A 24922-nucleotide genomic window follows, 5' to 3' on the forward strand; every position below is an offset into this window, starting at 1 on the left:
TTTTCACACAAAACTATCAACCGATCAAACTTGCATCCATCGAAAGCTGTCGATCTGCCGATCTCGTTTCCTTACGGCGTATCGATAAACAGTGTCCAGTGGGGGTTTTGGGTGGGATAATTAGAAGCAAATGTATGCACACACCAATCACGCTTATTGATAGAAACGTGTGTGTTCTTTTCCGTACCGCGTACTTGAGTGTTTTGAGGCCCTGTCATTGACAGGACCACCGTGAAGTGTACTACTCGATCCCGCTCCCGATATGGTAATTGGTAAGGAAAACGCGATCGAATCGAATAACCTTTGCGGCAGTGGAGGATCAATCCCCTTGGAGGCCTAGGGCGGAATTTTTCAAGGGGGGCCCATAATTTTGCTACGGCATTATCGGTGTTAGGGAGATGTACTTCAAACATGATGTAACAACACCAGCAAAGTCTCGGAAAGAAAGCTCCCTTGCGTACATCTCAGAGTTCTGTTGCGTAGCCCTGTAAACGGGCCTAGTAAGCTACTCTATATATAAACGTTTGTATGCGCTAAGGAGAACCATAACGCCACTACTTGGATCACATTTTCTACGATTTACGTACATTTACGATTCCTGATTAGTCCAGCGCCTGCTACGATTTTTCGCCTAAGGTACAGTTTTCAATCGATTTACTTTACGGTAACTATCAGAGAAATTTCTTAGAAACCTGTTTCGCTCATGATGAAGATTTAGGCGATGAACAACACAATTGTTTTCAGATTTGCGAAATCAGGAAAGCATGTTTTTCAAGAGGTGACACCTGCAGTGTGGAATAAATTTGCCCATCACTATTGCTATTGCATACTATCAAACTCGTGAGAGCGATCGCTAGTGTAAGGAAGATGGATGAAACGGAAGGCATTCTTCATCTCGCTGAAACTTTCCATTAGCTGGTACGAAATTCCATACAAAACCAGCTGTTTTCAGATTCCCGATACCAGGAGAGCATACCACAGAAGAGGTAGCACCTAGTACAGCAATTTTGCTCGAAAACCACCGAAAAAAACTGTTTCAAAAACTACCAATTTTCGAATGTTTAGTACCAGGAGAGCATCCACGGAAGAGGTAGCACCTAGTACAGCAATTTTGGTCGAAAACCGCCGAAAGGTATGCAATGTTTAAACACTAACTTTCCCGTTGGTCGTGAAAAATTTCTTCGAAAACTACCAGTTTCCGAATTTAAAGTACCAGGAGAGCATGCACGGAAGAGGTAGCTCCTGGTACTGCGCCGTAAGGTATGCAATGTTTATACACTAACTTTGCAACCAACTTGCAACGCAATGCGCCGTAAGTTATGCAATGTTTATACACTAACCTTGCAACCAACTTGCAATGCAAGTTTGGTGCATGCAAGAAACTTGCAGCAAGATGGCGCGCAAGATGGCGCCCAACTTCGTACTTGCATGCAACAAACTTGCATGCAAGCTTGCATGCAAACTTGCATGCAAGTTCTTGCAAGCAAATTATTGCATGCAAACTTGCATGCAAACTTGCATGCAAACTTGCATGCAAACTTGCATGCAAACTTGCATGCAAGTTTGTATGCAATAATTTGCTTGCAAGAACTTGCATGCAAGTTTGCATGCAAGTTTGTATGCAAGTTTGCATGCAAGTTTGTATGCAAGTTTGTTGCATGCAAGTACGAAGTTGGCCGCCATCTTGCTGCAAGTTTCTTGCATGCACCGAACTTGCATTGCAAGTTGGTTGCAAGGTTAGTGTATAAACATTGCATACCTTACGGCGCATTGCGTTGCAAGTTGGTTGCAAAGTTAGTGTATAAACATTGCATACCTTACGGCGCAGTACCAGGAGCTACCTCTTCCGTGCATGCTCTCCTGGTACTTTAAATTCGGAAACTGGTAGTTTTCGAAGAAATTTTTCACGACCAACGGGAAAGTTAGTGTTTAAACATTGCATACCTTTCGGCGGTTTTCGACCAAACTTGCTGTACTAGGTGCTACCTCTTCCGTGGATGCTCTCCTGGTATTATACATTCGGAAACAGGTAGTTTTCGAAGAATTTTTTCTCCGCCAACGGGAAAATTAGTGTCCTGGTCCTGGTGCAATTTCGTTTATACTTTAAAGTCACAAAGTCGATATTCTTCTCTGCATTTAATTTATCACATAGAAACAAATGTTTTATATAACCAAGGAAGATATTTTTAATCAATTTTTACCTTTTAAATTAATTTTTTTTGCTATAAATTAACTTTGTTGTAAAATTTTCAAAAATCGCACAATCGGTACAAATTTTTTGGGGACCCCAACACGCGAGGCCCAAGGCGACCGCCTACTCCGCCTACCGTTTGATCCGCCGCTGCTTTGCGGAGCTAATGAGTTGAGATAATATCACATCCAACCTTTGTTTTTAGCTTTAATTATTTTACACTAGCACAGAAAGCGATCCTATCGACGATCCTACTTTTACTTCTTCTTCTTGGCCCGCTCACAGTCGAGAGCACTTCGTACTGACATGGCCAGATCCCCAATTCGTTTCCAGGAAACTCGGTCCAAGACTGCCCTCCTCTACACTCGGATGTACCATCCGGGTAGGGTAGGGTATGATTTCGAGCTCCCCACCTCGTGCCCTGCTATTGAATTCTTCCGACCTTGGCCGCCGTCAGGATGTCACAAGCTCTGCTCAACAATACCACCAAGCATAGTCCACAGCACCTGCTGCCCGAAATGCCGAGAATGTATTGATCCTCGGCCCGCATCTTCGATGACTTACGGCCAGCGGACTGCCGAATGTATCCGAGTGCGTCATATGCTGCATTTCTTGCCTTGAGTCTTCTGAAACGTATGAGTTTATGGAGCCTGTGGTAAACACGATTTCCGCGTGAAATCGTGCCCCGGATGTCGTACACCTTTTTTCACATGACACCCTATTTAGCTATGTTGATTGTTGAACAGTAGAGCCCCGATGTTACTACATACTCAGCTTATCATGATTGATTTCGTGCAGCCAAATAGTTATGGTGCTTTGTGAACAGTTCAGCAACACGTACATCTTTCAATCTTTCCAAACAGGCGGCACTGTCCGTTAGATCAAGCGTTGAGGGATAATGTACCTCCAAGAACAATACATCCTTTGCTGTAGTTTCCGCAATCCGATTGAAACCTTGAAAGTCCAAACCATCGACAACGTGTGAATCGATTTGTTTTCCTTCAAACATCTCCTGTACCAATACGATGTACGATGCATGGTAAAACTGCGGTCCTTTCACGTATATCACTGCAAAAAAGGGAAATAGAAATTATTACTCATCCGAATTTTACGTTGTAGTTTTGTAATGCTGTACCGAAATCTCCACCAAATTTAATTCCACTCTTAATGACCCAATTCTTCGATTTCAGGTACAAATACGCACAGTAGCACGCAAGGAAGTTTTTCTTTATATTTCGAAACTTTTTAAATGCTTCTAGGGGCCCTATAATATTATCTAACAAGTCTTTTAACGTCAAAATGTCGAGTGTGTGCATCAAAAAGAATGCTTCTTCTAAAAATAAGCAAAGAGGTTCACTCACAAGCGTTTGGCTTGATTTCGGCTCTACACATGCTGATTTAGTCGTGTTTCGTTTACGTTTGCGAACCTGCTCCCGTGAGTTTGTAACACAAGCCGGAAATGCCCGAGACTGCATTCCCTGGCCAAAGCCTCCATTTAAGCATAACACACGAATCGAATCGGAATGCGTTACATCGATTGAGAAACCCGTAAAAATGGCTTCTATCTGCAAGGAGTCGGCTGCAGCTTTATCGTGCACCGGCAAAGGCAGAGTTTGTGCTAGTTCGGGTGGGATTTTCTTTTTTGCTCTTAGATTTGATCCAAATAAACTTCCTTTGGTAGCCATCGGTAATGGGATCCGGTTTTATACAGCCAATTATTCACAGTTTTTCAATAAAAAGACACATTTCACGGAACTGCTACTTCTGTGGCGTGAATTGTTTACAATTTATCATTGTTTACATCTGAAGCGTTTCTTGCTGCCCCTTCGATTAAAGCGTTTCTCTCAAATGAAGGTAAAATGCAAGAGGTGAACTCATTTCTCTTCAATGACAGTCGCGACATCAACTGACAGCAGCAGAGTTTAAATGTGCAATATTAAAAATCTATTTTTATGGACTTAACACCAACATTTTGTACATTAGATACTACTGATATGCAAAGAAGAATTTTAAGGGATTCCGCAATGCTCGAAATTCATAAAGTGGGAAAAAGCAACTACGATTTATATTGAAACATAAAGTCTATTTTTTTTAACGTTGTTTGTCAAGAAATGGAAAATAGCCTCACCTGATGTAAATCCACTTCAGGTCATATGATCACAAATATTTTTCTCGTACTTTTCACTTGTACGGAAAAGTAAAGTGTTCCACGGTCTCTGTTCCGAAGTCGTTCTAGTTCGAGGATCTGCTGCCTGTTCGACTTGTTCTACCACCAAGATGACCGACGTTCAGGACATTATGTCGTCCCTTCCGGACGACAAAATTGGTAAGTAGCAAGTAGGGACACTATTGTTTTGCAAAATTCTGCTACGTACATAAGCTTCGTTCCCCACCCCCAGGGCCATGGTCGTGCTCTAATCAATACTCGATGTTGTATCCTTTGATACGCATTACTTTATATGTTTAAAGTCACACATTAACAAAATATTTCAATATATCAATTCTGTTTGAGGAAGAATCGTATTTTCCCGGTCATCCAGAGGCCGATTCTCCAATTATTACCTAAGTCGTTTCAATTTTCATCACGTGATGGTGGTTCTTTTTCTTTAGATATGATTGCTGCGACCAGTGTCTTGCAGCAGCAAGCTGGGGATATCCGGCAAACCAAGCCGAACTGGTACTCCTACATGCAGTAAGAATTCGCACCTGGAAATTCCAAAACGAACAATCGAATCGCCACACAAATAATGTGTATCTTTGTTATGCTTCTGCCGCAGGTCGCAGATGATTTCGCAGGAAGACTATGCTTGCGTCAGCTCGCTGGACAAGGATAAGAAGGCACAGGCCCAATACCTGCAAGAGAATGCGTCGCAGTGTGCGAAAACACTGCTCAACATGCTGTCGCACGTGTCGAAGGATCAAACAATCCAGTACATACTGGTGCTGATTGACGATCTGCTGCAGGAGGACCGTTCGCGTGTGCAGATCTTCCACGATTATGCCAACAAGAAGAAGGAGAGCGTATGGGCACCGTTCCTGAATCTGCTCAACCGCCAGGATGGCTTCATCGTCAACATGGCATCGCGGGTCGTTGGTAAGCTTGCCTGCTGGGGCCAGGAGCAGATGCCCAAGTCCGATCTGCACTTCTATCTGCAATGGCTAAAGGATCAGCTGACCGTTGCTGTAAGTATCCGGACGACTGTGCGGCATATAGTGTTTACCGTTCCCCCGTTTGGCATGAGCTACTAGACATACTTACTAACAGGTATTGATCGGTGTGTGAAGTATTGCGCGTGTACGAATTAAGTATATTCTAATCCTGTTGCCTACTAAAACATGGACCGGTTGCTTGTACTGGCACGCTTCGATTAGTACGAAGGTGTTAACTGTTTGTTCCCACACTAACCATATGCGCCTTCCAAGTCGGGTGTTTGATTTGCGTTTTTGCTCTCTAACCAGCCCTGGCGGTAGCGGCTTGTGATTGTGATTGGTCAAAATAGACGTGTTCGTGTTCGTGTGGTTGCTTGGATGAATTTGAAAACAAAAAAACACCGTTGTATAGAAGTCCCTGATATTGATGCTATTATTTTACAATCTATTGTAACTATAATCTACGTCCGGTTGGAAACACGAAAATGATGAAGGCTCAAAAATTGTTGCATGAAATGGAGGAGGCGGAAAAGAAACGACTGGCGGAGGCGGCCGCCTCGCACCATGGTCACCATGGGCATGGGCACCAGTCGCATCATGGCGAGGCACACCACCCCAACAGCCACCATCATCAGATCGCGGAGCGGTACCGTGAAATATCGAGTGCGATCGACGATCCTCAGAGAGGTTCCTCGAAGGAAGATCTACACGTGACCCTAACGGTAGTCGATACGATGAAACATGCACCGTCCTCATGACTCCACCCAAACTCGTAATTCCTGTATTGGCGTAGCGTCGAAACAGAACACATTCACTATTATCTAGGCACAATGTTAACGTTGAAATCTCTGGAAACTCATGCCTTACTAAAACCCTTATTCGCCACTGTGTGAGTCGTCATATGTGTGTACCATCTCTCAGCTCATCCATGTCGCGATTGATCCCTTTTACGCATTCGCTATTCTAATGGATCTTTTTCGATTTGTTTCAAGAACAACGAATACATCCAATCGGTGGGTCGCTGTCTGCAGATGATGCTGCGCGTCGATGAGTATCGTTTTGCTTTTGTCACTGTCGATGGCATCAGTACGCTCATCAGTATCCTATCATCAAGGGTGAACTTCCAGGTAATTCAACCTACTTTCACTAGCAAAATTCTATCCTAACATCGCTATTTTTGCATCTTTACGCTCTAGGTTCAGTACCAGCTGGTGTTCTGTCTGTGGGTGTTGACATTTAATCCACTCCTGGCCGAAAAGATGAACAAGTTTAACGTGATCCCCATTCTGGCCGATATTCTGAGCGACTGCGCGAAGGAAAAGGTGACCCGCATTATTCTAGCCGTGTTCCGCAACTTGATCGAAAAGCCGGAAGATTCGCAGGTAGCGAAGGAACATTGCATTGCGATGGTGCAGTGTAAGGTGATGAAGCAGTTGACCATTCTGGAGCAACGCCGTTTCGATGATGAAGATATCACCGGCGATGTTGAGTTCCTGACCGAAAAGTTGCAGAACTCGGTACAGGATCTGAGTTCGTTCGATGAGTACGCAACGGAGGTGAAGAGTGCCCGTCTGGAATGGTCGCCAGTGCATAAGTCGGCCAAATTCTGGCGTGAAAATGCTCAGCGTTTGAACGAGAAGCAGTACGAATTGTTGCGTATACTTGTCCATCTGCTGGAAACCTCGAAGGATCCGTTGGTGCTGTCGGTGGCTAGCTACGACATCGGCGAGTATGTGCGTCACTACCCAAGAGGCAAACAGTAAGTATATCACTGCAAGTATAATGTGCCAAATCAAATGTGTTATTAATATCCGTGACCTTTCCACTACTCCAGCGTTATTGAGCAGCTGGGAGGCAAACAGCTAGTAATGCAGTTGCTCGCCCACGAAGACCCGAACGTTCGTTACGAAGCGTTGTTGGCCGTCCAGAAGCTGATGGTGCACAACTGGTAAGTTTTCGAAGGGTTTGGCTTTAATGTGCAGCACTAAATCTTCTGCTTGTCGATCTTTTCTGCAGGGAGTATCTCGGCAAGCAGCTGGAGAAGGAGAATGAGAAGGCTCCCCAGGGCAGTGCACCGATCAGTGGAAAAGCTTAATTACCTTTTGACATGATCAATCGAACAAACTTCGTGTCATCACTTACGACCCCGATCAGGCACTGCAGTCAACAGAAGAGAAGAAAAAATGCATTCCATACCATGGGCAAAATTCTAGAAAGTTTAGAAAAAGTTAAAGGAACAGAAGGATGTATTGCAGATCAGAGCGATCATGCTCCCCCACAGCTCCATGCTATGACGATGTGTTGGTGTATATAAAAACTCCCCCTTGTGGCGCGAGTACAGAGTCCTCTTAAAGCGATAAATGGGCCAAGATGCGTTACAATGCGAAGTTATTTTGTGTACCCGTCATTTTCAAGCGCCAAACATCGCTACCCGCTTAATGTATTAATAGTGAAAAATGTTATGTTTCTTTGTTTCTCCCGGTGAGGATAACAGCAAACGCTTCACTGGTGGTTTTATTAGCTGTAAGAAGATCGTTATCATTTCAAGTGCAACATACATAGAGAGATATATGAGAGAGCAAATGCCGCATGAAAGGCGCGAAAGATAGTTTGTACGCGTAATCGAAAGGATCGAACATAAATAAAGCACACAATTAAATCAACATCAACAGGCATATTACTTCATTCCGTCAGTTCCATTACTATACGACCTTTCGGGCAAGAATAAAAAATCATTTGATAATCTTTTTTTCTGGCATGTATTCATCAATTGTTCATAAATAACATTCACGTTTTCCTCGAGCAAAAAAGAAAACATAGGGTATAATATAAAGTAAACTAACCGATATACCACACTGCTTCGACTCCAACGAGTATAATAACTAATTCGCCTTTGCTTGCTTGCTTGCTTTGGCATGGGCACCAGTCGCATCATGGCGAGGCACACCACCCCAACAGCCACCATCATCACATCGAGGTGCGGTACCGTGAAATATCGAGTGCAACAACTTCCAGGTAATTCAACCTACTTTTGCTAGCGAAATTCTATCCTAACATCGCTATTTTTGCATCTTTACCCTCTAGGTTCAGTACCAGCTGGTGTTCTGTCTATGGGTGTTGACATTCAATCCACTCCTGGCCGAAAAGATGAACAAGTTTAACGTGATCCCAGTGGAGGATCAATCCCCTTGGAGGCCCAAGGCGGAATTTTTCAAGGGGGGCCCATAATTTTGCTACGGCATTATCGGTGTTAGGGAGATGTACTTCAAACATGATGTAACAACACCAGCAAAGTCTCGGAAAGAAAGCTCCCTTGCGTACATCTCAGAGTGCTGTTGCGTAGCCCTGTAAACGGGCCTAGTAAGCTAGTCTCTATATATAAACGTTTGTATGCGCTAAGGAGAACCATAACGCCACTACTTGGATCGCCATTAGCTGGTACGAAATTCCATACAAAACCAGCTGTTTTCAGATTGCCGATACCAAGAGAGCATCCACAGAAGAGGTAGCACCTAGTACAGCAATTTTGGTCGAAAACCGCCGAAAAGTATGCAATGTTTAAACACTAACTTTCCCGTTGGTCGTGAAAAATTTCTTCGAAAACTACCAGTTTCCGAATTTAAAGTACCAGGAGAGCATCCACGGAAGAGGTAGCTCCTGGTACTGCGCCGTAAGGTATGCAATGTTTATACACTAACTTTGCAACCAACTTGCAATGCGCCGTCAGGTATGCAATGTTTATACACTAACCTTGCAACCAACTTCCAATGCAAGTTTGGTGCAAGCAAGAAACTTGCAGCAAGATGGCGCGCAAAATGGCGCCCAACTTCGTACTTGCATGCAACAAACTTGCATGCAAGCTTGCATACAAGTTCTTGCAAGCAAATTCTTGCATGCAAACTTGCATGCAAGTTTGCATGCAAGTTTGCATGCAAGTACTTGCAAGCAAGTTCTTGCATGCAAGTTTGCATGCAAGTTTGTATGCAAGTTTGCATGCAAGTTTGCATGCAAGTTTGTATGCAAGTTTGCATGCAAGTTTGTATGCAAGTTTGCATGCAAGTTTGTATGCAAGTTCTTGCATGCAAGTTTGCATGCAAGTTTGTACGCAAGTTTGCATGCAAGTTTGTATGCAAGTTTGCATGCAAGAACTTGCATACAAACTTGCATGCAAGTACGAAGTTGGGCGCCATCTTGCGCGCCATCTTGCTGCAAGTTTCTTGCTTGCACCAAACTTGCATTGCAAGTTGGTTGCAAGGTTAGTGTATAAACATTGCATACCTGACGGCGCATTGCAAGTTGGTTGCAAAGTTAGTGTATAAACATTGCATACCTTACGGCGCAGTACCAGGAGCTACCTCTTCCGTGCATGCTCTCCTGGTACTTTAAATTCGGAAACTGGTAGTTTTCGAAGAAATTTTTCACGACCAACGGGAAAGTTAGTGTTTAAACATTGCATACTTTTCGGCGGTTTTCGACCAAAATTGCTGTATTAGGTGCTACCTCTTCCGTGGATGCTCTCCTGGTATTATACATTCGGAAACAGGTAGTTTTCGAAGAAATTTTTCTCGACCAACGGGAAAATTAGTGTCCTGGTACTGGTGCAATTTCGTTTATACTTTAAAGTCACAAAGTCGATATTCTTCTCTGCATTTAATTTATCACATAGAAACAAATGTTTTATATAACCAAGGAAGATATTTGTGATCAATTTTCTGCCTTGTAAATTAATTTTTTTTGCTATAAATTAACTTTGTTGTAAAATTTTCAAAAATCGCACAATCGGCACAAATTTTTTGGGGCCCCCAACACGGCGAGGCCCTAGGCGACCGCCTACTCCGCCTACCGTTTGATCCGCCGCTGCGTGATCCCCATTCTAGCCGATATTCTGAGCGACTGCGCGAAGGAAAAGGTGACCCGCATTATTCTAGCCGTGTTCCGCAACTTGATCGAAAAGCCGGAAGATTCGCAGGTAGCGAAGGAACATTGCATTGCGATGGTGCAGTGTAAGGTGATGACCATTCTGGAGCATCGCCGTTTCGATGATGAAGATATCACCGGTGATGGGTTCCCGATCGAAAAGTTGCAGAACTCGGTACAGGATCTGAGTTTGTTCGATGAGTACGCAACGGAGGTGAAGAGTGCCCGTCGGGAGTGGTCGCCAGTGCATAAATGAGCCAAATTCTGGCGTGAAAATGCTCAGCGTTTGAACGAGAAGCAGTACGAGCTGTTGCGTATATTGTCCATCTGCTGGAAACCTCGAAGTATCCTCGAAGTATAGTTTGTACGCGTAATCGAAAGGATCGAACATAAATAAAGCACACAATTAAATCAACATCAACAGGCATATTACTTCATTCCGTCAGTTCCATTACTATACGACCTTTCGGGCAAGAATAAAAAATCATTTGATAATCAGTTTTTCTGGCATGTATTCATCAATTGTTCATAAATAACATTCACGTTTTCCTCGAGCAAAAAAGAAAACATAGGGTATAATAATATGTAAACTAACCGATATACCACACTGCTTCGTCTTCAACGAGTATAATAACTAATTCGCCTTTACTTGCTTGCTTGTTTGCATGTTTTATTAATATATTCTTCGCCAATAATGATGTGCGGGTAGGGTGAGAGTATTCACTGTCAAATCGTTTTTTCCCCGGCCACCATTTGTTTTGATCGCTTCGTTCTCTGCTTAAATCCCATAATATCATCAACTCAACTTAGGTCTAAGACCGGCTAATATGGGTAGTGTTACTGATCGATCGTAGCAACATCGACACATCGGACAAATCGAGCTTTCCCTCAAGACATCACCCGTCATACTGCACAATAATATGCTTGTTTCGAGATAATTTCCTACACATATTGCTTCCAGTTAATTTAAATTCTGCAAATATACGAACAATGCCTATTGCTAAACATCGGTCTATAGTGAGCCGACCCTGACATCATCTTTCGTAGCGCTTGTTTTCTGTTCTGCAGTATTAATAATACAAAGAGTAATGTAAACGCTATATATATATGTATATATGCACTCTACGCTTTCGTCTTCGCACAACAACATTGCTACAAGCCTCCCCTTCTGTCTGCATTCGAAAAAGGTACAGAATGTAGTACTTATTTAAGCCGTGTTATGTGTTTTGCTTTCTTTTTTGTTTTGCACAACAACAATCAATATGCTCGAATGCCTCTCTGAAGTATGTATGGGCATTGCGTATTTCCTGTGTAATTTTCCAATTATTGTTCTCGTACAGATCGCACCAGTCGATCATCCGCAATCATAACGTCAATATGGTCAGGTTCATCCGCACCTACTGTTGATCTAGGACGGTTATTTCGATCGGTGGAATAAACCGCCACACGTGTGATGCACTGTCCGGTCCCGGTGTCGTTATAAGCGGCATCCCACCGGACTCGTCCGGCCGTTGTAGCGGTGCAGTTTGCAATGTCGAGCTAAGGGACCTGCATTGAATATCCGCCTTAAACCGACCGGGGGTGAAGAATAGTACCGAGCACTTGTGGAACGCTTTTTCGTCTTTATTAAGAGATGGAATGAGTATGCTGAAAATGAGAATTATTGAAATTAGAAGCATATTCGAAAAGATAAAATCAAACACGCTCCACGGTAACACTCACTGGTTAGGGCCGGACATTGTGACACGCGTTTCTAGGCGATAGTTTTGAACACCGTTTTGATAATCTTGATAAAACTGCACCGAAAGCTGCACCTGGTGCAGTACCGATGCGGACAGATTGCAGATGCTAATGCTAAAGCTTAGAAATTGCCCTGTAACGCAGGATACCTCGGACTGTGGTGCCACCACCTGATCGTCAACTTTCACCTCTGCAGGGAAGGATATTCAGAGAAAAAAAAAAACGATTTTGATATGTTAACTCCATTTTTTAGGAGAATGCACCCATTGCACCCCACTTACCCCACTCGAGCGGCGGGACGGTCACCAAATCGAGCATCGTTGGCGAGAGAGTAATACCGCGCAACGAAGCCGTACCGTGACAATCGATTGCAGGTAGAGACCATTTCAGATTCACATTTTCCGATATATGCTCGGAACAGACGCGCTCGGTCAGATCGGAATTGTCGCTCGTGCTCGTACCGGCAACACCGCTCAGAATGCTAGGCATATTGTGATGGTCCGCCGAACCGCTACCCAGCGAGTGAATCTGATGATGGTGCTGATGGTGATGGTGATGATGGTGCATATTGTGGTTGTGATGTTGGTGCTGTTGATGCTCGGCCACAGCGGCAAAAATGCGCTCTAGCGGGCATCGTTGCACCGGCACCGGTACACGACAGCTTTCCTTAGCCTCGATGAGTATTGTTTTGTTGGAGGTATAGTTGAGTGACATTTCCTGCGCCGTTAGATTCACCACGTCCAGCACCAGATAAAACTGGGACGGTCTGTAGAAGGGAAAGCAAAGTATATCAGCATCATTCCACCATAAGTTCCAAGCGACAAGCTTTACTTACATTTCCGCCGACAAAACATCCCAGTTGGTAATTTGTGCGCTTGGAAGCAGCTCTACATTGAACGAGATTGCACACTGTCGACAGAAGCCTTCCTGTAAGCCTTCTCCACCGGAGTATTTGAACCGCAGCTGTGCGTCCAGCTGCCGCGGCATGTGCCCGGTCGATATGCCAACGCTAAGCGTGGCCAGCGACGAGTGTCCCGAATGAGACGAACGAAAACTCGACGTCAGCAACTCATTGCGTCGATGCGTGTTCGTCGGTGAGCTTATACGGCTCGGTATGCTCGGATTGCCACTACCACCACTCGAAAACAACCCCCCACCCGGTAACGGTCCGCCACCTCCCCCATGTGAAACGGTTAAACTTTGCGGTCCAGCACTGTTCATGCCATCCGGGTGGTTCGAGAGCGCATAACCCGCTATCTGGCCCGGTCCGGCAGTGAGCGCACCGAGAAAATCAGCCTCCCCGAAGATCACCAGCTTAAAGTCGATACTTTCGTTCGGTTGGATGGGCAACTTCCTGTGCAGCTCGTCCGTCGCTAGCTGAAATATCCGATTCTGTAACGAAGCCTCCAACGTCGAATGGAACGTAGCGTCCACGTACTCAATCGGAATGTTGCTTGCGTTCTTCAGTGTGATCGTACACTCGCCTCGTTCGCCATTGTACAGCGTGATGCTAGCCGAGGTAGTGACAAAGTCCGCGTTTGGCATTCCGCTGAACGTGGCCGTCTGCGGTAGGCTCGTTTTCGTCTCCAACTTCGGTAGCGCCGGTATTACCTTCACCTTGTAGCACGGTGGCAAGTGGCGTTCCTTTCGATGGAGCATATGCTTCAGACGGCAGTTCGACTTCACACCCAGCGTGTGTGTGCTGTAGCCTTGAATTTCCAGCTCACCGCACTCGATCGATGTGCCGTGCAGGGAAACATTCGTTGACACGTTGGGTTGCAGAGTGACGGTTTGTGGGAAGGCTTCAAACACAACGCCCGTCGTTAGCAGCCGCATATCTGTCACCTGCAGCTCGAACGGTAATGGGTTCATCAGGCTCAAGCTCACCTCGCAAACATCGTGCTGCACCCAGTTGAACGTGATTTTGCTATCATCCTTCTCGACGCCGCGCCGATCAAGCGAACTGAAGTGGATTGGCGTAAAGAGAAAAGGCCCACTGTCCACCTTGTTAACGACGATTTTGACCGGTTTAAGATGCGGCGCTAGATCCTTAACCTGCAGCTGACCGCAATGGGGCAGATCGGTCAGATTAGCCGGCGGTATTACAATTCCGTTTTCCAGCACCAACGGAACCGGTGCTCCCTCACACTGAGCGCTAAGATTTTGTAGCTGCAGTGCCATTTCGCGCTGTTCCTGGGCGGATAAGTTTTTCCACATCGTTTGCAGCAGAAAAGTCATGTGACGCGTTGCCAGTGCGGATTGGCCTAATCGTCGAGCGGTTCCAACTAGCTGTTGCAGCAAATCAATCTGCAACACCGGCCAACCCATATTATTCTCGAGCACCTCGTTCGGTTCCAACGACAGTTTGTGGCCGGAGAAGCTTTCCAACATCAACCGATAGCTCTGGCCCCAGTCGGGGTTGCTGTTGCTTTGGGCAACATGACGCCAGGCTGCCAACCGCTGACAGAATGCCGCCTTGCGATTGTAACCGATCTTTTGGTACAGATCCGTCAGTACCTCGAACCGTCGTACCCGTTGCTGCTCGGTCATGTTCAGATTAATATAAAGCACGTTCTGCAGAAACATAGCCACATCCAGATTCTTACCCTGCTCAATACAAATACGTGCTGCTTTTAGCGCTGCCTCGGTTTCAATGATCCCAGCATTCCGGTACTTGCTGTAATTTATGATGGCATCCCGATAGCGCACCGTAATTTCGTCCGGTTGCAAGATATTGCTCGGAAATTTCGGTGACACACCGGTCCCCGTCTTGTTCACTAACGTCCCTGAGTCGGATGAGGAGCCACTGCCGCTGGCCGTACCACTGCCCGCCGAACCGGACGATAAGCTCGAGCTAATCGACGATGCCGAAGAATTGGACGAGGCGGACGTTTTGTCCGCGTTCAGAATCGTGGTCGTATCGGAGGCGCTTAGGTTAATGACCATGTCGGATTTTTTGTGCTTCAGCGTGGAGCTGTCGCCATTGTAGCTGCCGGTGTACAGCTGGTTGCGGGCAAGATTGAACTTCTGGGGAGAGGAAGAGTTCTCCTGCAGACTAGAGTTTCTTTGTATAGACATGGTGTAGCGAAAGTTCGGGTAGAGCAGTATAGCGGATGCCGCACAGAGCCCTTCGTTGGCAGCGCCCAACCACAGCGAGTCACTTATGGCACGTAGAGTTTCGCTGGCGGCATGAAAGAAATTTAGCGACTCGGCGACCAGACCCGCCTGGAGCGTCAGATCGCCGAGATGCTTCGTCATGCGCCCGATGCAGCGCTTCTTGTTGTTTCTACTCTCGAGGTCCAGCCCGACGAAATCTTTCTTTTCGAATGGCGCCAGCAGCAGCGGTGCCTTCTCCAGCTTCTCGCTCGTTTTTTCCATTCGCTTGTGCTCCAGAATATAGTAGATGGAGGTTATGAACTCCGAAATCTTTGTTTCCAAGTTGCTACAAGGATCATTTTCGGGGTAGAAGAAGGCGCGGCTCTTGAAATTGCTCGGCGTCTGGAAGCACTTTTCGATCGCGGCTTTGCCACCGTCCGTCCCGCTAACGCCACCGTTTAGCTGCTGCAGTTCGTCCGTACCCGGACCGAACAGCAAACAGCGGGAATCGAACAACGTGTGCGTGTACTTCACCTTCAGCGATTCGTGCACTCGACACAGCTCGTTCAGCTCGCTCTGGGCCTCGAACTTACCCACAGTGATCAGGCCCAGCAACCGACGATGGGTTTGAAAGTCACCCCAATCATTGTTCTCTACCGGATGGTCACGTATGTAGCGCACCCAGATATCCCTCGCAATGCCTTTCGAATCGGCTGAAAGTAGACGCAATATTGGTTCAGTTGAATTTCAAAAGGATCTATTGCAAAGTTACTGTATGTACTTACCAGGTATTTTGACATTGTTCACCCGCTGCACTCGTTCGAAGATGCGCTGCAAAGACCGTGGCTTGGAGGAGCCGATTCCTCGCACCAGAATTAACAAACAACCATGATGATAATGGTGCTGTTCATAGTCTGGATGCGCCATAATCGGATCTCCAGCTGCTTGCGATAACATGTAACTTACGGACGATCTCATTTAATCCTCATTTACTCGTCCTACCTTTTTGATCCTTTTTTTGTTAATGCTATTTACCCCGTTTTATTCGCTAGACAGATAAAAAGCAATACTCCCCCCAAATGCCAACCGCTCTGGATGCCACAGTAGTGGATGCACTTGCGATTTCCCTTCCTAGCATTTAGGACACATCATCTTGCCACCGATAACTACAGCCACCCTGGTTGCAATTGTCTCGCTACTACTAGCCATGATCACACGCTCTACACGGACCGCTTTACCGAGCCAAAGCGGAAGTCCATCGTTTTCGATTGCCAGCACGGATTTCACCTATAATTATACACGCATCCAATTAATTGAATCGGAGAAGTTGGAAAGTGACGAGATGTTTTGATAACGTTAACACAGTTTGTTGACAGCTGACGTTGACAGAGCCAGCTGAGTCGACATAGTCGATATTTGTTCCCAGTTTCTTTAATTAATCAATACATAAAGAATAATAATTAATAAATGAAGAATTAATAAATTCTCTTTCGATTCTTTTGCTATCTTCACTGAACCAATCTGTGCGGCTCGTAAAATAAAGTAAAAATAAATTACAGAACTGAACCGCCTTATCTAAACAACTTTCGAAACGGAGGGAAAAGACCGACACAAGCACAGCAACACTACAAACGCCGCGAGAAGAAGTGTTTGCCGCACAGTACAGAAAACACAACAAGTTTCGCATTTTTTAAAAGCCAAAATAGCTGCTTTTCAGTTGATGCAGTTCAACAGTGCAATAATAAAAGCAACCGACAGTTTAAGCTTTTCATTTTGCATGCTAACACTGTACTAGCTTATCTACAATGTGTAGTTTTTGATGGTTTATTGGCACCGAATAAACGACTAGTGTAAAATGAAGATTTTCCAACCCAGCTGGGTCCATCACGATGGTTCGTATTGATGCAGATGATGCATCCAGAAATTATCGCTCTATCATTTGTTTCTTTCCTCAGAGAAATCCATTTTCTCGATCGATATTCACCCCAGCGGCGAAAGATTTGCCACCGGTGGTCAAGGATGCGATTCCGGGCGTGTAGTCATCTGGAACATGGCTCCGGTACTGAATGAGCAGGCCGAGGCGAACAAAAGTGTCCCGCGCATACTGTGCCAGATGGACAACCATCTGGCCTGTGTAAACTGCGTGCGGTGGTCGGGAAACGGTCTAATGCTAGCTTCCGGTGGCGACGATAAGCTCGTAATGATATGGAAAAAGACGATCAGTGGTAGCGGCGGTATCGGCGCATTTGGCGGTGGTGGTAAGTCCGTCGAACATTGGCGTTGCATTTCCACACTGCGTGGGCACGCGGGCGATGTACTCGATCTGGCCTGGTCCCCGCAAGACCGATGGATGGCAAGTTGCAGTGTCGATAACACCATCATCATTTGGGATGCGCAACAATTCCCAAAAATTGTACACGTGCTCAAGGGCCATACCGGTTTGGTGAAAGGCGTCACGTGGGATCCGGTGGGGAAGTTTATCGCTTCCCAGAGCGATGATCGGTCGCTAAAGGTGTGGAAAACCACCGACTGGAGCTGTTTCAAGACAATCACGGAACCGTTTGAAGAGTGTGGCGGTACAACGCACATTCTTCGGCTGTCGTGGTCACCGGATGGCCAGTATCTTGTGTCCGCACATGCCATGAACGGAGGGGGACCGACAGCTCAGATAATCGAACGAGATGGTTGGAAGTGTGACAAAGACTTTGTCGGTCATCGGAAAGCGGTCACGTGCGTGCGGTTCCACAACTCTATTCTTAAGCGATCTGCACCTAAGACCAACAAGCTGCAACAATACTGTTGCCTAGCTGTGGGAGCACGCGATAAAAGTTTGTCCATCTGGCTGACGGCTTTGCAAAGACCGCTGGTGGTAATACATGACCTGTTTCAGGATTCGATACTCGATCTTTCGTGGAGTTGCGATGGGTACACGTTGCTTGCGTGTAGTGGCGACGGCCACATTGCCTGTCTGCAGTTCACCGCCCAAGAGCTTGGCACGCCACTCTCCGAGGAAGACAAAAACATTCTGTACCAGCGTATGTACGGCAAAAATGCCAACATCGATCTAACAGCACAGGCCGAAAAGGAAATGATTGTGGAAAATTCAGACTTTCTAAACGTGTTGAAAAGTAACCCAGTTCCACCCACCTTGATCTCGCAGCAGCAACCGCTGCTTGGTGTGAAAAAGGATGAACCGCCACAAACTGTCGCGCAAATGCCCATGGGCATCCAGTCTTCTAGTCTAACGACCCCCACACCTATTCTCAAACAAATCGAAACGAAAACGGCGGACGGCAAGCGTAGAATCACGCCAATGTTTATTCCCTTGAACGATGATAATGGAATTGCGTCAAATGCCGCCAACATACCGACGTCCATCGAATTTGGCAGCAAATCGAGCGAAACTATGATACCTGTTGAGACGAAACAACTCGCAAGCGAAGAGCCAAATATTCCTCTCACTGCCGAACCAACGTCCAAGCTGGATAATCGACTGAAACGAATTGCCACGGCCCCACCGCAGAAAGCCGAACCATTGGCGGTAACAGAACAGACTGCTGGATCAAGTTCAAAGCAACCAGCATCGAACCAGAAGCTGGTTGATCGAACAAGATCAACCACGTACTCGACGGGGAAAGCGACCGTTATCCAAGGTAACTCCTTCAAAGCCTTTGGAGAAGTGAGAGTACAGGTACAGAACAATAGCGTTAAAACGGCATACGGAACGCTGGGCCGAGTGGTTGGCCTTGTTGTAAACGCTCAACGAATGGAGAGAAAGATCTGGGAAACGGTCGTTGGATCACCGGTAGTTTGCTTTGCAGTTGGAGCGAAATGTGCAATAGTTTGCAGCCAGGATCACTCCATAAGAATAGTAGACATTAAGACGGGTACTCCTGTTTTCCCGGTACTCAGTCTTACAAGCCCGGCCATACAGAGTGTTTTCGTAAGCATGTGAATGGGAATGGCTTTCCTATGTGCAATTATTGAATTATGATTTTCGTTTTCTAGAGCTCGAACTCAAAGCTGGCCGCGGTAGTTACCGAAAGTGGCATACTTCGCATCTGGAATGTGGTCGAAAAATCCGTTCTACTGTCGACCAACTGTGCCGAAATCATGAGTGGAAGTATGTATGATGACGGCCAAGGCCATCCCTTTACCGTAGTAACGTCTGTTTGTTTCAGGTTTTGTCACAATACTTCATGTGTCCGATCAGGGGATGCCATTCATAGTGCTCTCGAATGGATCGTCTTACTCCTATTGCCGGAAGCTCGACAGCTGGATGCTAATCAATTCGTCCGATCCAGTCATACGCCACGGGTTGATTGGCAACAAAGCCAACGCACCTGTGAGAAACATTAAAGCGTACCCACTGTCAACGATACAATCTTATGGGAATTTTTCCGGTCCAAAAACAAACAGCTTCGCCGAAATGTACGCGTTTGCCGTAACAATTGGCACTTCCACGAATGCTTGCGTAAATGTGAAAGATAATCTTTTCCCCTTCCATTTTAGACACTCCGCTTCCTGGCAAACGTCTGCGGCGATAGCATTTATCGAAAATCAAATAAAGATCTGCGAAATGATAACATCGCCAGCCGAGCTCAAGTACTGGTACTCGATGCTAGGCTTCCAATTAGCACTGAATGGAAGTGAGGAAAAGATACGTCAAGTGTTGGACGATCTGCTCGGTGCATCGCACAGCTTAGACACGCGGATGGGCGACGATAATGATCCGTCCGTGTTGGGCATCTCGAAGCATGTGTTCATGGAGGACGTGTTGAACCATCTGAAAATGCAAACCAAATGGCAGCGCATCTACACAGAATATCTGGACCAGTTGAAATTCCTCAAGGAGCGAGACGGCCGAGACAAACCACTGATGGAGTAGAAAGCAATAAAACCTGCCACCGAAGCTTCTTTGGTAAAGCTTGTCACACCAAGCATGTATGTATTGCACTGCTATATACCACTTAAGGATTGTACTAGCGAGAGTGTATGTTTGCCGAAATAAGTCTCGGGTTCGGATAAGATAGCTTCTCGTTGGGCTTCCAGTTGGTAGATAACGCGTGCACAATTCACCAGTACAGTTAAGTTATTGGATATTTCGTGTGCTTGTTTGTGTCTCCCGAACTCAACATAGCACGCGACACTGTGGACTATTTTTGGTTAAGAAAGGTGGGCGAGAAGGCGTGTGGCAGCAGTTTAAATAGCGATGTTATCATAACCCTCGCTGGCGAAGGTTTGACCAGATAGATGGGTATATCTTTTGCACTGAATTCCGACAGTGTTTGACGACAGGTGCCGCAGGGTGCCGTGTATTCCGCCTCCTGATAAGCCGCCACAGCCACCGCGGTGAACTATAAACAAACATACAAAAGAAATCACAATCCTGATCAACCATCACTGATTTCGTGGTAACTGTTTACGATATCTTCGCTACCTCGCGATATCCCTCGCTAATGGCTTTGCAAACGGCTGTTCGTTCCGCGCAGACGGACGGTCCAAACGTGCCATTTTCCACGTTGCATCCGGTTACGATTTCACCCGTAGTCGTCCTTAACGCTGCTCCCACGGGGAAGTTGCTGTATGGGCAGTATGCGTTGTTCCGTACCTGTATAGCTGCCTGGATCAATTCCTTCACGGAATTATCTACGGATGGTTGGCAAGCATGAATTATTGCTCCGTTGAGTGATGGAGCATGATCTCACCTAACGTAGAATATTCGACCACATTCTGTCCATCGACTTGCCCATTGATGTTGTTGTTCATTATGAAAGTCCTTTTATGTCCTTTTAAACCGAGACGTTCTATTTTTGCACGTACTACCAACACTGTCCACGAATAGACAAACAACAAACAATACCACTGACGTTTAGGACTCCGCGTTAGGTTCTCAAATAAGCGCGCTCTAGTCGGAGGGCGAGCTTTTATTTAAAAACCACTCATGAATCAGCTGTTCGTCACGGTGCGCGAGAGATTACGAGCAATGTTTATTTGAAAATCAACCGACTGTTTGTATGCAGCCAATGACGCGGCGCGGGAGAAACGTAATAATCATACATATAGTGCGATAATATGCAATGACCACAATGAGACGTGATAACGAGGGCGTGTTCTCAGCTGCGATCGGAAATTCCAACCATTTCATTCTTTTCTAAACAGGCTCCTTTATTCGAGCTCATCAGAATCAAGATCCTCATCCATCGATGTATCGGTTAAGCCTTGCGTTTCTATGTACTGCGATTTGAAGTCACTTGGTTTCCGCTTCATTAGCTTGCACATCGATTCGAATATCTCTCGCTTCGATACTTCATGATTCGCCCGAACGCCCCAGCTTAGGAATACGCTTTCTTCGTTCATTCCCTCCATCGTCTGCTTGAAGCGTAGCACATACGCCTGCTTTACGAACAATTCCAGCAGCTTCTTCGGCTCTCCAAAATAGGAATGCTCCTGCTGCTCATCGATACCGATCGTCTGCAAAAACTCCCACAACATCCTTTCAGGTATGGTTCCATTTTTCATGAAAATGTAGCCCAATATCACAAACAGAAATGTGTACTTTCGACGATAGTTGTCATTGACTTCAGCCATCGAGCTTGTGGCGATAGTGGAGCACAGGATCATCGTTTTTTGCCCTTTGCTCTCCACTTCTACCAGTCGGTAGCCGTATATCTAGAAAATGACAAAAAGCATGTTAAAGCGTTTGACAATTTCCCAAACATTCCAGGGTGTTACCTTGCCAAGTATCTCTTCCACCTCGGGTATCAGTCTGTTGTAAAGTCGGCCATCTCCTTTCAAAGCGTTGCTGCAGATTTCGGATCTTTTAATTGCCGATTTGTTTATAGACAGATTGAGTATCGTTTTCACCATGTTCCTGACCAGATGGCTTTCATCCATGGGTTGCGTGGAAATGTTCCTATCCACTTGCGAGCGTTGACTTTGAGATTGCGGTTGCCGTGGCATTTTGTTCAATGTGATTCTGTACTTAAAAAATAAAACAAAACTGGTTGTTTTACCTATTGATCTTATAGATATCGAAACAAATGTTGGCTAATTTTGGCGCAATCAGCGTCGGTTGATTTTCTGTGGTTTTTTCTTTCCCCCCATGGTTTTGACAGCAGCTGTCATCACTGTCAAAGCTACCTTTTATGCCGTCAATTTTTCTCCCAATTCGTAAGCACGTACATTCAGGTTCGCAATAAATAATTGCGTTTATTTTCCACCTTTCGACAAAATCGTAACGCCCTTTTGCTTCCACTTTGTAGATTGCACATAATGGCTTCGTTGGCAAATAAGGGATCGTCGCTTGTTTCGAGTAAGTACCTGTTAAATACAGCATCGCCATTCCTTAACCTCCATTGAACGAACACCCGTAGTGACAAAAAAAGTTACATAATTATTCCATAATCACTTCCACCGGTCGTCTAATTGTTTTGCTTGCTTTCGGCAGCGCTGATGACCCAGGCTCGTCCGAAGCTGAATGTGTTCATGAAGTACGCCAAGGTGGAACTGACTCCACCGAGCCCCGGTGACATTCCTGCCATCCGTGACGGTATTGCCCGCATCATCTCGGGTGCTCGCACCGGAGCCTGGAAAAATCTTACTGTTCGCGAAGCCTGGCTCAACACCCTGGTCACGATGGAAGTGTGCTTCTGGTTCTATGCCGGCGAGTGCATTGGCAAGCGTCACCTAGTTGGCTACAACGTCTAAACGGATGGTCGTCGTGTTGTGTTATGCTTTGCAGGGATTACAGTGCAGTAGAACCTTTCGGATAACAGAGGATCGAACATCTTGTCCTAAATAATGAAACCACAGTAATACTTAATCCCGAACAAGTCTAAGCATTTTATTTAATGGTCCACGCCGGTGAGACTGTGCATCTGCTGAAAGCTGTGTAAATAGGAATTCCAGTCAGCAATAGTTTGCTCCTGATCTAGCAACGACCAGTTCGGTGACGGTTTGTCGGTCGAAAGCCAGTTGAAGTCATCCAGTATGTTCCAGTTGTTGCAGGATAGATCAAGGCCCGACTGTCTGAAGTCTTCCTCGATGTTCCCGTAAAGATGGTTATAACATGCCACTCGTATCCCTTTGCAATCCTCAATGATTGCCCTCGAAGTGACGTACAAATACATATCGCAGGCTCGAGAACGATGACAACGAAGCTGCTGGCATGCCACAACAAATTTGCAATCGGTACAATCGTCTAGAAATATGGATCTCGCGGTCGGACCACACACTACCACACAGTTATCCAGTTGCGCAAATTGCAACGATCCCGGATGGCCTTCGATGCGTATGAGACAGTTTTTTAGCTTCGATGCCGTTATAGTTTGATCATTCACTACACTGCCGGAGAGTTCGATTAACTGTCCTTCCCTTTCCGAAAAAGTCCATTTGATGTGATTTTCGCCAGAGGAACCGGTCGATTCGGAGCTTTGCTTAAGGTCTTGCTCTTTGGCGTCCTTCTCGTTGATCATTTTCACAATTTTTTTGCTCTTGAAGCCAAACTTTTTCTTCGGCAGCAGTTCGTTTCGCAGCGTGTCGAGTAGTTTGCTAAGTTCGTTGATCGTATTCTGACAAACTTTGATGCGATATTCGTTTAGAAAAAATGTCGACGAGGACAGGTATCGCTGTAGGTCGTATATCTCGTTCTGACTTTCGGCAAACACCTGTGCCTTCTGGTCGCTGCTGGTAACATTATCAAGCATATTACGTATCTGCTTTACTTTCTCCTCGAAAGAAATCTCAAAGTATTGCAGCGCTTCTGTGCTTTCTGCATCTTTTTGCCTTTCGAGCTTGGCCGCCTGAATGTGCAGCTCTCGCTCCTTGTGCCGTCGATTCAGTATTTCAGTTATCTTCTCCTTTCCGTTCAATGATCCACTGTCTATTATTTCCTCCATTGCGCACGGTGTTATTATTCGTTCTTTTTCTTCAGATAGATCGGTTCTTCGTAACTGGCTTGCTGGAGCTTCTTCATAAACAGTGCCTTTTTGCTCTTTTCTTCACTACCCAAACTTGAGTAGCGCAGTTGTTTTAGCTTCTCCTCGTTCGGTTTGGTCAGCTCCAGCAAACCGTATCCGATTCCGCCGAAGACTGCTAGGTAAACTACTGATTTAATCCAAACATACATCGCTCAAGACGGCACGATTCTACTTTTCTGCCTGCTGCTCTTGCTGCCAAATGTTTTCGTCGTACACGCGTATCGATTTGTCTCCACCAAGCGATTCGCCAAGCTGATAGTAGGCTTCCAAAATGCTGGGATAGTTTTCCTTCACGTAGTACCGAAATTCTATTACACCGGGATGGAGGGAAGATTTGTCGTTTTAATATCAACACAGCTAGCAATTCAACATCAGCCCACCTACCTCGATTCGTGTTCAATCGGTGCCAGCCCGCGTACGAGACAGCGAACAGAATTGCTTCAACAACAATCAACGTTTTGGCGGACGATTTGATAAATTTCACGAACCCTGGTCGGGCTTTCCTTTGTAGCATATTAGATAATGCACAGCAAAATTGTGAAAGTTTTTACCAGATGTTTATTTCACAAAATCGGACACAACGAATGATGATTCACGTCATTTTGACCAAAGTGCCTAAAATACAGGTGGGTTCATATTTTTGCGCGATGAACATGCGCGGACCCAACCGTCATTTTTCGCCCGTGCTATGCACAATGGTCAATCCATGGTCTCGTAAATATGACCAACACTGTGAAGGACTGCTGAGATGTGAAAACATCTATTCTCACTGTGTAAAGCCATTTGTTCTTGTGTTTCCTGTACTTTCCAGACACAAACGACAATAGAGGTTATAAAACAATGCAAT

The 24922-nt window shown here is 45.7% G+C and overlaps 10 protein-coding genes across 12 annotated transcripts; 3 read left to right on the plus strand and 7 right to left on the minus strand.

Moving 5' to 3' along the window:
• Positions 1–2969: 2969 nt before the first annotated feature.
• LOC128305796 (tRNA-splicing endonuclease subunit Sen2) lies at positions 2970–3600 on the minus strand. Its single transcript, XM_053043406.1, has 2 exons — positions 3553–3600; positions 2970–3259 (listed from the first exon to the last, which is right to left on the minus strand). Exons 1-2 carry the CDS (start codon positions 3581–3583, stop codon positions 2970–2972), a joined length of 321 nt encoding a protein of 106 aa, XP_052899366.1. The 5' UTR covers positions 3584–3600.
• A 781-nt stretch (positions 3601–4381) lies between these two features.
• On the plus strand, positions 4382–8004 carry LOC128305690 (V-type proton ATPase subunit H). 2 transcript variants are annotated; one of them, XM_053043265.1, is made up of 8 exons: positions 4382–4517; positions 4802–4883; positions 4969–5374; positions 5836–6063; positions 6334–6468; positions 6538–7100; positions 7176–7289; positions 7358–8004. In XM_053043265.1, exons 1-8 carry the CDS (start codon positions 4469–4471, stop codon positions 7434–7436), a joined length of 1656 nt encoding a protein of 551 aa, XP_052899225.1. In that variant the 5' UTR covers positions 4382–4468; the 3' UTR covers positions 7437–8004. The 2 variants fall into 2 exon arrangements, with proteins under 2 accessions (XP_052899225.1, XP_052899226.1); XM_053043266.1 differs by lacking the exon at positions 5836–6063.
• A 2753-nt stretch (positions 8005–10757) lies between these two features.
• LOC128300922 (protein brunelleschi) lies at positions 10758–16211 on the minus strand. Of its 2 annotated transcripts, XM_053037173.1 has the most exons (8): positions 15880–16211; positions 15024–15807; positions 13278–14972; positions 12834–13211; positions 12564–12764; positions 12280–12446; positions 11981–12188; positions 10758–11905 (listed from the first exon to the last, which is right to left on the minus strand). In XM_053037173.1, the coding sequence occupies exons 1-8, from the start codon at positions 16070–16072 to the stop codon at positions 11656–11658; spliced, it is 3876 nt and encodes a 1291-aa protein (XP_052893133.1). In that variant the 5' UTR covers positions 16073–16211; the 3' UTR covers positions 10758–11655. The 2 variants fall into 2 exon arrangements, with proteins under 2 accessions (XP_052893133.1, XP_052893132.1); XM_053037172.1 differs by having other exon boundaries at positions 12280–12764; positions 12834–15807.
• Positions 16212–16744: 533 nt separating this feature from the next.
• On the plus strand, positions 16745–20028 carry LOC128303453 (protein HIRA homolog). The gene is made up of 5 exons (XM_053040406.1): positions 16745–16986; positions 17050–19037; positions 19103–19217; positions 19276–19525; positions 19607–20028. The coding sequence occupies exons 1-5, from the start codon at positions 16950–16952 to the stop codon at positions 19980–19982; spliced, it is 2766 nt and encodes a 921-aa protein (XP_052896366.1). The 5' UTR covers positions 16745–16949; the 3' UTR covers positions 19983–20028.
• On the minus strand, positions 19991–20980 carry LOC128303454 (cytidine deaminase-like). Its single transcript, XM_053040407.1, has 3 exons — positions 20803–20980; positions 20535–20743; positions 19991–20451 (listed from the first exon to the last, which is right to left on the minus strand). Exons 1-3 carry the CDS (start codon positions 20861–20863, stop codon positions 20251–20253), a joined length of 471 nt encoding a protein of 156 aa, XP_052896367.1. The 5' UTR covers positions 20864–20980; the 3' UTR covers positions 19991–20250.
• An 82-nt stretch (positions 20981–21062) lies between these two features.
• Positions 21063–22184, minus strand: LOC128304244 (non-structural maintenance of chromosomes element 3 homolog). The gene is made up of 2 exons (XM_053041402.1): positions 21830–22184; positions 21063–21766 (listed from the first exon to the last, which is right to left on the minus strand). The coding sequence occupies exons 1-2, from the start codon at positions 22055–22057 to the stop codon at positions 21263–21265; spliced, it is 732 nt and encodes a 243-aa protein (XP_052897362.1). The 5' UTR covers positions 22058–22184; the 3' UTR covers positions 21063–21262.
• A 37-nt stretch (positions 22185–22221) lies between these two features.
• On the plus strand, positions 22222–22923 carry LOC128300549 (ATP synthase subunit g, mitochondrial). Its single transcript, XM_053036650.1, has 3 exons — positions 22222–22285; positions 22360–22409; positions 22545–22923. The coding sequence occupies exons 2-3, from the start codon at positions 22370–22372 to the stop codon at positions 22802–22804; spliced, it is 300 nt and encodes a 99-aa protein (XP_052892610.1). The 5' UTR covers positions 22222–22285; positions 22360–22369; the 3' UTR covers positions 22805–22923.
• On the minus strand, positions 22916–24143 carry LOC128300548 (tubulin-specific chaperone C). The gene has a single exon (XM_053036648.1). It carries the CDS (start codon positions 23992–23994, stop codon positions 22945–22947), a length of 1050 nt encoding a protein of 349 aa, XP_052892608.1. The 5' UTR covers positions 23995–24143; the 3' UTR covers positions 22916–22944.
• Positions 24009–24224, minus strand: LOC128300551 (uncharacterized). The gene has a single exon (XM_053036652.1). It carries the CDS (start codon positions 24222–24224, stop codon positions 24009–24011), a length of 216 nt encoding a protein of 71 aa, XP_052892612.1.
• Positions 24225–24243: 19 nt separating this feature from the next.
• Positions 24244–24657, minus strand: LOC128300550 (uncharacterized). Its single transcript, XM_053036651.1, has 2 exons — positions 24460–24657; positions 24244–24383 (listed from the first exon to the last, which is right to left on the minus strand). The coding sequence occupies exons 1-2, from the start codon at positions 24587–24589 to the stop codon at positions 24244–24246; spliced, it is 270 nt and encodes an 89-aa protein (XP_052892611.1). The 5' UTR covers positions 24590–24657.
• Between the last annotated feature and the right edge of the window lie 265 nt (positions 24658–24922).

This window comes from Anopheles moucheti, chromosome 3 (genome assembly GCF_943734755.1).
Source record: "Anopheles moucheti chromosome 3, idAnoMoucSN_F20_07, whole genome shotgun sequence".
Classification (NCBI taxonomy): Eukaryota; Metazoa; Arthropoda; class Insecta; order Diptera; family Culicidae; genus Anopheles; species Anopheles moucheti.